The following is a 12,200-nucleotide window of genomic DNA, read 5'->3' as shown; positions in this document are numbered from 1 at the left end:
TAGGAAAACATATAACTCGATTTCATTATTAACCGATATATTTCCAACCGCGGAATAAGTCCGGTATTCAAGAAAACACGTTCTATAAATTTTGTTCAGAAATCTTACATATTAAGCTATTTATTCGGCATAAAGTAAAAAGAGTAAACCGTTTTTTTATACTCTTGCAACATGTTGCTACAGATTATAATAGTTTTGTACACCTAACGGTTGTTTGTATCACCCAAAACTAATCGAGTTTGATATAGAGTTATATATTTATGTATATATAAATGATGAGGAAGGCGAGACAAGTTGAAATCCGGATGTCTATTTGTTCGTCCGTCTGTCTGTGCAAACTGTAACTTTAGTAAAAATTGATGATATCTTGATGAAACTTGGTGCACATATTTCTTGGCAAAAAAGTAACGACGAGTTCGTAGATGGGCGTAATCAAACCACTGCCCACTAAATGCCATTAATCGAAAACGTATAAAGTGCTTTAACTAATACGTAAATTAAGATATAGGACTCAAATTTGGTACAATGAATCAAATTAAGGGGGGCACCTGTGATTTGAAATTCTTGAAAAAGTCGGCGTGGCACCGCCCTATAATTATTTTTTTGCAGTGCCAGTTTAGAAAGAAGTTAACACGCGAAAGAGCATGTGCGAAGTGTGTAATTGTTTTAATTGTATGTTAAAATATTTTTTTTTTTTTTTAATTAATAAAAAATAGTAGAATTATTGACAAAATCAACTTTCCGCTCACGGATTAGTAATCTTGGCGTCAAAATGAGAGGATTTAAAAAAATTTAATTTTCTGGGCCTCCTTCGTTGGGGGGCTTAAACTACACATTTACCAAAATTATTGATATATCCAAATGAGCGAAATTGCTCACTTGTTTGTTCGATTAAAAGAAACTGCTGTGATATACCACTTAAATGTGGGTGATGTAATTCCGGTTCTACGGCTTCATCAGCTCGTCCTGCTTGATATACAATTACCAACAAATACTGTCGTTTAGCAAGTAGTATATATGTTTTGCTGGCGTACGTTAGTTTTTGCAACTTCGTGTTACTTTATATCGCGTAAGAAGCATTTTTGTTTTTATTTTCTCCAATTCATAATTTTTTTACATACAATTAATAGTTGTTGCGATTTAATATTATATTCATTTTATCCAAGAATTCAGAATTAAGGATATATAAACGGCACTGCGCACTGGAAAAATGAGACAAAGGCAAATTTGATAAAAACATAAGCGCAGAAATTTTTAAATACCTAATGATGAAAAAGCTTTTTTTGATATATATTATTATTGAAAACTGTGATGTTATAGCTTACATCTGATTTAAATTAGTATCTTCAAATTATTTTTAAGAGAAAAAGATATTTTTCGCGTTGTGCTCGGATATTTAAATTTGAAGTGCTTGTGTTTGTGTACGTTATCTTATTGCTTGTAAATAGTCGGCTGACATGCTGCCGTCTGCTAAAGGCGCTCGTGCCCTATACGCGCACTCACAGCGTGTGCAGCTGGGCAACTACACATGTAACGTAGTTTCGTTTCGTTGCCAAAAAAATTGTTTCGCCGTTTAGTCATTGGTAAAGAGTATGAACATATATATATTTTGCTTTAATTTTCAGGCGGCCACCTACCGATAAGAGCAGGAAAGTCTTGCCTGCATACACAAATATGCTAATATTATACACACGTACATATATTTTTAATAATACTTCTAAGGGGTATTATTGGGTTATCAATTAATATTAAATTTTTTTTTATGTACCCACATAAATGGTTTTATTATATATGTTTGTGTTTTAATATCGTTAATAATACAATTAATTTTTTTCTGATTTTTAGGTGCCTGGTGGCATGCTTATAACCGGCGACATGTTACCCTTTTATCGCACCGTACCTGCCGTTTCATCAATCAGTCATTCAACGCTATAGTCAACTATACAAATTGTAATGCGAATTCACCGACTACAGTCACACAGTTGGGCGTTGCGTATGTGTCGGCGGCTACCTCGGCATTAGTACTGTCAATATTTCAGGTAGTAAACCATTTTTTGTTTCTTTGTTCACTTTACGAAACTGTCTAAACTTGCCTTCTACGTCACAGCGTTTTATGCTGTCAAAGTGAAGGGTGGGAATGGTAACATTGTGGGGCACAGCCGCTTAGCTGCCATAAATATTACTATGGGAGCACCCGGCATGCTGATATTGCCGTTTAATATGCAACGTTTGGAGAAAATACCGGCTTATCGGCGCATACGTTGGATGGACTGCTTGTGAGCATTAATGGCACTTTCTCTTTCTCGATTGCTTCTAATATGACCATTTTTTTCAGTTTGCTGTTCATGGTGCCCACAGCTTGGGCTATTTTCCCACAAAACTGGTAATGTGAACTTCGTATTTACACATTTAAATTGAAAATATTAATTATTTATTGTATTATATTCATTACAGTTCGTTGAAAACGTCCACAATCAAATTACTACAAGACTAAATGTCGCATACCGCAGCATTTCAATAAGGGCTTATAAATGTGTCGCCTAACTCAATTTGATTAAGAACACCAGATAATATTAAGTCAATGGATTGCTGACGCGTGGTGAAAGTGTTTCCACTCACCTGGCACGGCATTTATAAGGAAATCGTATACAATAACCGTGAATTACTGCTGCTGAAAATGCCTCCAGGCTAGAAATATGAATTCAGTATCATTTTTAGTCAAAGTAAATGCGCATTTGTAGATGTGATTTAGTTTTAATTTTATGTTTTCTTTGTTTCTTAAATCTTTGTATATTATTGTATTATGGCACTGGTTTCTTTTTGTTGTAAACTATTAGTGAGTTTGTGATGTTATTAAATTTATCATTGCGGTTCGTCTTCACCCTCAAGCAGTGATTTGTCTACTAAAGTCATGGAATTTCTCCGTTTTGAATAACCGATATTCTACGTGTGCGGTAATTGTTGGAAATATTCCAACAAAAAAAAAACAAAGATCCGGGAGCTTGGTTGGGGCGTTCTTATGCATCCACTTTATTGTGTACGATCCCAAAAAGTGTACCGTTGATACGGTTACCAACTTTCAAAACTGTTGTTCAGCTTTTTGATTTGGTTTGGTAATTATGGCATCTTCACTTTGAACGTTTTCTCGACGTGTCGGGGACTTTTTACTAAACAACTTTAAAAATATTGTAGTTGATAATTGTTTAGTTTTTAATCGTTGGGGTTCTTATTTGATATAGGGTGCGTTCGAGATGGCAATCACTACAGCAGTGTTGCTAATTTGTAATAGTATCACGTTCTACTGTCACTTTATGCACGCAATTTATGCAAATAATCGGCAACACTCAAAAATATGCAACACAATTGCTGTACTGCTGCAATTATTACATAGATCGAATGCACCCATTCATACATATGTATGTAGGTAAACATATCTCACGACCGCTAACTTCTCTTCCCCGCCGTAGGTTTCTTAGTCAATACTCATTGCAACACCACATACTAACCAATACCGTCACAGAACATTATAGCATTCATAGCCGCGAGACAAGTTCAATGATTCTCCGCTATCTTGAACTTGTCACCGTCATACACAAAGTACAAAAAAATTAATAGCTCTCCTATGAGGAGACAGACTTTCCCAACAGCAATGAAAGTACATGTGGAAACTGGGGGAATCATGCATGCATGCATGAATCGGTCTTCAACGTATACCTCGCATAACTGTCGCCTCAGAAACCGACTGTTATCTTTCATATTTTTTTGGATTACGAAGTCATATCAGCTATCATCCATCCCATGTTTAAGCGACCAACAAGCTTGGGAGATGGTACAGAGTTCTGAGTTCACTTGTCATCAACAAGTTATACTTACAACAACTGATCTGCTGAAACTATCAACAAACAGTACATTCAGATATCTGAAATCGCCTATCAGCGAACAATTTTTAGATACCTCCTGAGATATTCTGAATATTTACACAACGAGAACGTAACATCTACTGAAGTTCTACTTTCTTCTATCCGGACAGAAAAAACTAACTATTGGTGACATAACATATTAGGTGTAGTAAAAAGAAATCCATTTTTTGATCAATGTTTAGGTTCTGGACAATCGTAATTGATGTTTGGACTCGGAGATTTCCATTATTGATGATTGATTTTTTCGATAATTGGCTTGCGTTTTCGCCCTTATCGAAGAAATACTGTAAAATATAGCTACTTTCTCTTTGTTACTGTCCATCTGTGACGCGCGCTCAAACAAAACTGAATCAACCAATCACAAAACTGTGAGAAAAGTTTTTTTAGTACGAAATGTCATCTTGCTAACGACATCTAGCCGAACCCGACCTTATACAACGCGATATACAGATATATAAAGCCATCTATTGGAAAAATAATGGACTTTTTTTATTAAACCTAATAATATCAGAGTGCAATTTCGTGATATAGTTCAGTTTATAGACGTAAGTATATAACATACCACTCTATTTGGTTGAATTAAATTGAATTGAATTGATGCAATTCAACTTCAGATCAACCCAATTCCTTTTTGGTATAACGATTGTCACTAAGTCGAAGTTTGTTTGTGTTGCCCACCTAAAAAATGAGTGTTTGACAAATAATTAAACAGCAGAAAGTTTTCACACAAAAAATCAAAGTAATTTAATTTAGTAATTGTTCACAGAAAGAGGAATAATTATTGAAATAGACATTTGGTTTGATATATATTAGATGACAAAATTGGTGTGCTGCGCATAAGAAAAAGCCTTCGTGTCCACTCAAATCCATTCGATCAATGACTGAAGAGCAGCAAAACGCTCCAAAATTTAAATTCCTTGGAGTAGTGTATTCTATCGACTCATAATGTTCGAAACACCTCCCACGGTCCTTTAATAGTGATTTCTTATCAAATTTTATACTCTCGCTACCTGTTGCTACAGAGTATAATAGTTTTGTTCACCTAACGGTTGTTTGTATCACCTAAAACTAATCGAGTTAGATATAGGGTTATGTATATATAAATGATCAGGATGAAGAGACGAGTTGAAATCCGGGTGACTGTCTGTCCGTCCGTCCGTACTTGTATAAACAGATTTGAATAAGTCGTCTTCGATCTTGCCCTTGCTTAATTTTTGCCAAACATTCTTCATTTGAGGGCCATAACAACAATATAGTACAGCAATTTGTGAGAGTTTATATGTATATTATCAAAATGCTTTAATCATTATTGTGTCTCTATATGGTTGTGATTTTCAATTCGCTACTCTCCAATGCTTAATGAGTTGTTGCCACCTATAATCACACTACATTTATCGTCATATATTTTCAGTTCAGTGGACTTTTTAAGAAGAATTTTTGACATTTATACAGCAACTAAATTTGAACTTTTTAAATGAATTTTTATTAATGCTTATACAAGTACACAAATACATATGAAATGAACTCGGTATGCCGTCTTCGTTATCATTTTATTTTTTTGTATTTTGGCTTTTGATGTAATAAATATTAATAAGTCATAGGCGCCTCGTTAATAAGATTGTTTCAGATAAACGTCTTTTATATGAAAATTCATTACAGACAGAACCTTTAAAACTTCGCTTATTTAAATAACACCCCTAGTATGGTTTTCAACTTGAAGCTTTTCATCTTCAGATCAACCCAATTTTTGTTTGTACTACGAACTTCAACTATTTTCAGTTGGAGTTTTATTGATATTGCCAACCAAAAAAAAGATTTGACAGATAATTAAACAGCTAAAAAAAATTAACGAAAAATCAACACAATTCAATTTAGTTACTGCTTACGAAAAGGTGAATAATAATTCGAACTCCCTAACACCATGGAAGCCAACATTTTATTGACAAAGTAAATGGCTTTTGAATAATATTTATTGTTATTTATATTAAATTCATACGTTGATTTCGTCTAAATGAGGATTAATTTTGTTTTTTTACTAAATTAGAGGAAGTCACATAACCACAAACTCAATGGTTCCTTGCTGCCCGTAGTTATCAAGAATGCGATTTAAACCATTATAACTTTGGGCTGAAACCACCTACAATATCTATGGTTGTTACAAACCCTTTTAAATATTAAATAAATATATGAACACCATATTTGTGCGCAGTAGATAAAACACAAATGACTGAAGACGAGCAAAACGCTTAACAAATTTAATTTTACTCAAAAAGAATATTCCTAGAGTAGTATATTGTATCGACTCTTAATGTTTAAAACACTTCCCACGGTCCAAAACTCAACAAAATGTTCACCTTTCTATGTAATAACTTATTAAAATAGTTTAAAATTATAATTAAAATATATTTTTAGCCATATTCTATTAATATGAATATTGACATTTTTATATAGGGGACTGCTACACGTTCAATGTATATTGACAGCGATCCCGAATAGCGATATTTATTGAACGTGTAGCTTGCAATATTGACTGATTGCGGTCCATATCACAAATTATTTAAATATTTTGAAATCCAAATCACGGATCGTGGATCGCGCGTTAAACGTTCAATATTGATCACGCGATCGACGACGTTTTTTTGTAAATTCGCGATACGACGGAACAAAGTATTGTATAGTATATGTAAATAAATGTATTTTTTATTTATATTTATATAAAAAATTTATCAATTTCAAAGATCCGGTGAATTCTTCAAAATGATTGCTAGCATTTTTGTTCCGATGCTTTCTTTGAAACTTTTCTTCAGTTTTCTTTCAATATTTTATAAAAAATATAAACGGACAAAAAAATAATAAAGTTAAACTCTTTTTGAACATATTTCTTTCAAAAACTCGATTTATTTCAAATAAATGAGGACGTGTAGCATTCACTCGGGCTCCATCACTCATCAATCCAAGTATCACAATAAATATTGAACGTGTGACAAGAGCCATACTCTAGTCAACCCCACTGGCACATAGTTGAATACCGTAATATAATAATTTTACTAAATAAATAAATTAATGTTTCACTACAACTGCTTGTTTGCAATTTTTTTTTTTTTTAATTTTTTTATACTTTAGTCAACCCCACTGGAACAGAGTCGAAAACCGTAATACCAAGAAAAGTTAAAGTTTGACAATACTTGATTTTGAGTGGGGGCTTATCCGAAGTAGAATTGCTTCAACTTCCATTCCACCGAGTGGAGTTGAAAACCGTAATAGGGGTATAAATTTGTACTGGACATATCAAAAATCCGTGATTTGTATATATTTGTGCTCATATGTAAGTAGTTATGAGTGTATATATTCATCGTTTTGAATATGAGAAACAGCTTCTCTTTATTAAGTTATTTATCATTGGTTTATAAACAAATTTGGCGATGGACAATTTCAAAACTGCATTACTGCATTATTAGGTACGTCATTACTTACTTATATTATATATATATATTTCTTATTTTTTCCCATTACTTTTTTAGCAATATGAACATTATACTCGTACTCTTAGACTAATAGATATTCTTTTTTAATAATATTTTTTTCGAACTTTTTATATAACGTGATTTTCTATTATGCCAAAAGGGGTTCTTTGAATCAACTTATGATCTGTTTACACGGCGCTTGCTTAGCCGCATGTACATACAACCGTTAGATAAGCATAATTTTCACCGATTAAATTTTTACGTTTTTTAATTATTTTGTTTTTGTTTTTAACGCACAAATTATTTTACGTTTTGTTCAGTAATTACAAAGCATACTAATATAAAAGTATTCTTTATCAAAATTATTTATTAATTTTTATTTGTTTACTCAAACTTCAAGGTAATAAAATTAAAAAATAATATTTTTTTATTATATCTTTTAGTTATTTTTTACTAAGGTTTTTTTTTACATACTCTTTCATAATTGTGTATAAATTACGTATTTAATATTAATTCATTTTTGGAAATTTTTTATTTAATTTTACTTCTGGTTTTTTTATGCACAGCCTTCATTTTCGTTCTACATATATCATTCACCTGAATTATTTGTACGCATCACCTTTAACTCATACCATGCCGCATAAAATCACAAAATTTTAATAAGCATAACCCTTGTGTAAGTAAACACACACACCTAAATCGCATGTGGTTTCGTTAACGGTTCGTGTACTTTTCTCTGTAGTTAATTTCTAATTTGTACACTTTATGATACGAACATGTTATACAAACATACATCTATAATTATAAATGAATGTATATATGGATTAATATATTTTTGTAATATTCTGTCTGTGCAAATGTCAGTACAACGGTATATAGGTATTTTACTTTTTTTTTATATGTTTCTATATATTTTATAAGTAAATTGAATAGAAAATTTGTGAAATAAAGCAAAGAATTGTATAATTAATCCAACTTTTTTGTGGTAGTTTTAGGTTAAAAAAAGTCAAAAATATATTGGTTTAGAAGAAAGTCTTTAATAATAAGGAGTCAAACTGAGCTTAAAGAAAGTATTTAAATTGAATTAACAGCTGACTTAGTATAAGAAATAATTAATAATATATTTCATAAAGTATTAATAACCATATTATGTATGGCTATTAGCGCGAGTATACTGCATTATGCATAGCTATCGGCTACTCAACACAGGCAACTGGCAATACCGTCGCCATTTATATGGTTTTCAACTATTACACCAACCCTTGTGATAGCAGAAATCAGTGGTGAAATCAGTAAATTGCTCAGACCAGTCGATTGTATGAAAAGGCCCTATCAACTGGCCTCATACCTGTCAAAATTTCTATGAGGAGTGATATTTTTTTCATAGCTAATGGTATTAAATGACACTTTCAGGTAATATACATAAATATCAGTTTGAGGATGAAAGAAATTTTATGTTATTGTTTTTTAAATGCCGTGCTCTTATTAAGAATCCTATATGTAGGAATATATGTATTTCTGAGTTTTAATGAACTTTCGGCTCAGATCGAAAGTCATATATTAATGACACATATATGATTCTTAAGACACTTAATACTACCCACTGTGAATATCCCTTACCCTAACAGCACAACGCTATTATAATCTGTACAATATAGCTGACCAAATATTTACTTTTGTATTGACCTTGTAAGACTCTTTAGTATCACTGCTTCGAATTCACTTTTAACAGGGGTTTGTTTTTATATCCATCGGCTCGGTGAAAATCATACCACCCACCTGAGCGAACGCTCCTAAGAATCCCATTGACTATATTTAGGATTTATTAGGTCTTCTTTTAAATAGCAGCAACTTTTTCTTCTCACTAGGAACCCAGTGGCTGACAAGCTGTTAATATTTTATCATAAAATAATAGCTAAGTGAAAACTGAAAAAAAAAAAATTAAACGAAATAAAATTCAATAAATTTATGTGATATTATTTTGGCAAATATTTTGCATTTTCTTTCAAAAAGAATTTTTATTATTTAACAATATTAAATATATGCTTTTATTTGAATCGTTATGTATTAATTAATTATTCAATGAATTAGTTCATTTCACTGCTTACTGCTTGAACTTAAATTACGCACTATTTCATTCGCCTTAGCGCTTTGACTTTATGCTTCATACATTTGTTGAATTGCTTACATATATATAAGTATGTAAGTATGTATAAAATACACTTTACAATATGTAAATTTGTAATTCACTTAACTTGTAATTATTTTGTATGGATATTGGGTAGATTTGTAAGAGTGGTTACATACATATGTGTGTTTGTGTGGTTTTGTATGGATGCAGGTTCTTGTGCTTTGACATAAATCACGAATTCTGTTTTGCTGTAATTTGTAATTTGTAGGTAGTAGCGTTTAATGTGTCTACTTACAAAACTTAACATAACAATACATATACATTACTGGCTTAAACTAGGTTGTGGGATTTGTGTTACAATTCACTTTAATACAAAAATTATTTAAAAAAAAAATAAAAATAATAAACATTTGTAAATTTATGATTGCATGATTTTGTTATAAATTACCTTTTTTTATCTTCGAATATTTGCTTCTTTTGCATTTAACCACCTAAAATTTATGTTTAATATGTTTACGATGATTTTTGTTTGTATAACATATGTTATGTAATGCGTGCGAAGCTGGTATTTTATTGGTGTAGTAAAACAGAAATCCATTATTTTCGCATGAAATTGAATGCTTTAATTATTACTAATTGGTCTTCCAGAGCGTCGTGCATTTTTGACATCGAAATTACCGGAACGAAATTGCACATGATTGGCTGTTACAGTATAAGGACCATAAACGCTATTTAAATTTTCAGCCGCCTGGCTTGCGTTTTCGCCCTTATCGATATATAAATAGAAAAAAAAACTATTTTCTCTTTGCTAGTGTCCATCTTTGACGCGCGCTCAAACAAAACTGAATCCTCTAATCACAAAACTGTCAAAAAAGCTTTTTTAGCACAAAATGTTATCTTGTTAAAGCCATCTAGCCGAATCGGACTTATACAACACGAGATACAAATAAATAACGTCATCTATTGGAAAAATAATGGATTTATTTTTACTACACCTAATATTAATACTTCTACAGCTAAACCCTAAATAGCCGTTATTTGTGCTATTTGCAATGATTTTCATCGAAAAAGTTTACGACTTGCATATAAAAAGGAAGCTAATAAATTTTTAAAATTAATTTCATATTTAATACAAAATGATATTTATTATTTAGACTAATTTTTATAAAAAAAAAGGTTAGCAAACAACATAGACATGTATTAATGTATTTTTTCACAGCTTCACTGAAATTACACGCTTGTTTTCATTCAAATTTGTATGTCGCTGCTTTGTGATATATGTTTGTTTGTATTGTATATGCGTTTAAGCCATCTTCCGTTTTAGCGTTTGTGCTACTTTTGTAGTTTCAGTTGTTGTTATCTCCACCACCAGACTTGTAGGAAAAAAGTTTCGCGTGCCTGCGACACACTACCTCAATCGCCAATCCCAGTGTGTCCACCTCTGTGTCCCTTTCTGCACGCCTCGCCGCTGCCTTTTATCGTTCGTCGACGCTCGGCACCACTTCGACCACCGACACCGCCTCGGCTGTGGTTGTTGTCGATGTGGAGGAAGAGGTAGTCGAAGCTGGTGACACATTGTCGGCGTTGTGCGCCACTGGCGGCTCCACAATGCTCGGCGGCAACACGAAACTTTTTCCCACAAGTTGATCTCATTTCAGGCCCGTATCGCTAGTCGGTGTCCACCGATCGAATTCAATACCCGAATCGGGTGACACACCGGTCGCCGCTTTAGCCAGTTGCGCCATATAGCCGCCAGTCTGCATGCACTTGCAGTCCGTTTCTATGCAATTGCATGTGAATTTCGAACCCATATCGCCAGCACAGCGGCCAGCCATCAAAGTGTTGCCTAAACTCGCCTGTGCAGTGCATGAGGGCACACTAACGCCGCCACCGCCGCCACTCTCGTCCATGGCAGTGCACTCATTGTCGCCACTACCGCCGCTATCGTTGCCAGCTGGACGTAGTTTACGTTCGAATGAATGCAATTGCTCCATGAAATGGAAGTTGGGTGCGACATCTGGTTTGCGATCGCGCACCAGCGTGAATGCGTCGTTCAGGCTGAGTGTGCGCGTCTTCATTAGATAGGCGAGCGTCACAGTGACCGAGCGGGAGACACCGGCTAGGCAGTGTACAAGCACAGCGGCGTTATTGGAGCGTGCTTCCTCTGCAAGAAAAATTAAAGTAATTGTCAAAATATATTTATGAGTAATGCGTCGCGAATACTCACCTATAAACCGGATGGCAGCTGGAAAATGCATGGCCAGATCTTGGGAATAGTGATCAGTTATTGGAATTTGTAAATACTGAATGTCGCCGGAGGACTCGAAGACGTTTGGAAGATCCGGTGTGACGTTTAAAACATACTGAAAAGAAAGTGCCTTTATTATTATTTAAATTAAAACAAAGTGATCGAAAATGGATTATATACACAATACGTTAGAAAAGGCCATCTAAAGAAAGTAGAGTTGCAATAGTACTTTTACGAATTCCGTGATATTCATTGAGACAATGATATTCCCATGATACTGTTTTTTTATTGTATTTTTAATAATCAAAAACTTTTCCAAAAAAAGTCGACTACAGTCTAAAATATATGATCCTTAAGTGAATTGAAATTTTCTTTTTTAATAATTTATACAATTCATATGTGATAATACCGAAACAGGCTGAAGAAATCGTTCATCA

At 33.2% G+C, this 12,200-nt stretch overlaps 1 protein-coding gene and 1 pseudogene across 1 annotated transcript in view; one reads left to right on the top strand and one right to left on the bottom strand.

Annotated features, from left to right (window-relative positions):
* Positions 1-1,457: 1,457 nt before the first annotated feature.
* On the top strand, positions 1,458-2,888 carry LOC118682338 (sideroflexin-2-like; annotated as a pseudogene).
* Positions 2,889-9,349: 6,461 nt separating this feature from the next.
* Positions 9,350-12,200, bottom strand: part of Mkp3 (Mitogen-activated protein kinase phosphatase 3) — an 81,481-nt gene continuing 78,630 nt past the window's right edge. The window contains exons 4-5 of the mRNA XM_014237344.3: positions 11,743-11,878; positions 9,350-11,679 (exon numbers count right to left, since the gene is read on the bottom strand). Coding sequence (XP_014092819.1) covers positions 11,165-11,679; positions 11,743-11,878 — 651 coding nt within the window. The 3' untranslated portion in view covers positions 9,350-11,164. The remainder of the gene's footprint in view (positions 11,680-11,742; positions 11,879-12,200) is intronic.

This window comes from Bactrocera oleae, chromosome 6, assembly GCF_042242935.1.
Source record: "Bactrocera oleae isolate idBacOlea1 chromosome 6, idBacOlea1, whole genome shotgun sequence".
NCBI lineage: Eukaryota > Metazoa > Arthropoda > Insecta > Diptera > Tephritidae > Bactrocera > Bactrocera oleae.
The sequence above is the reverse complement of the archived record's forward strand: the minus strand, read 5'-3'. Positions and strand labels throughout refer to the sequence as shown.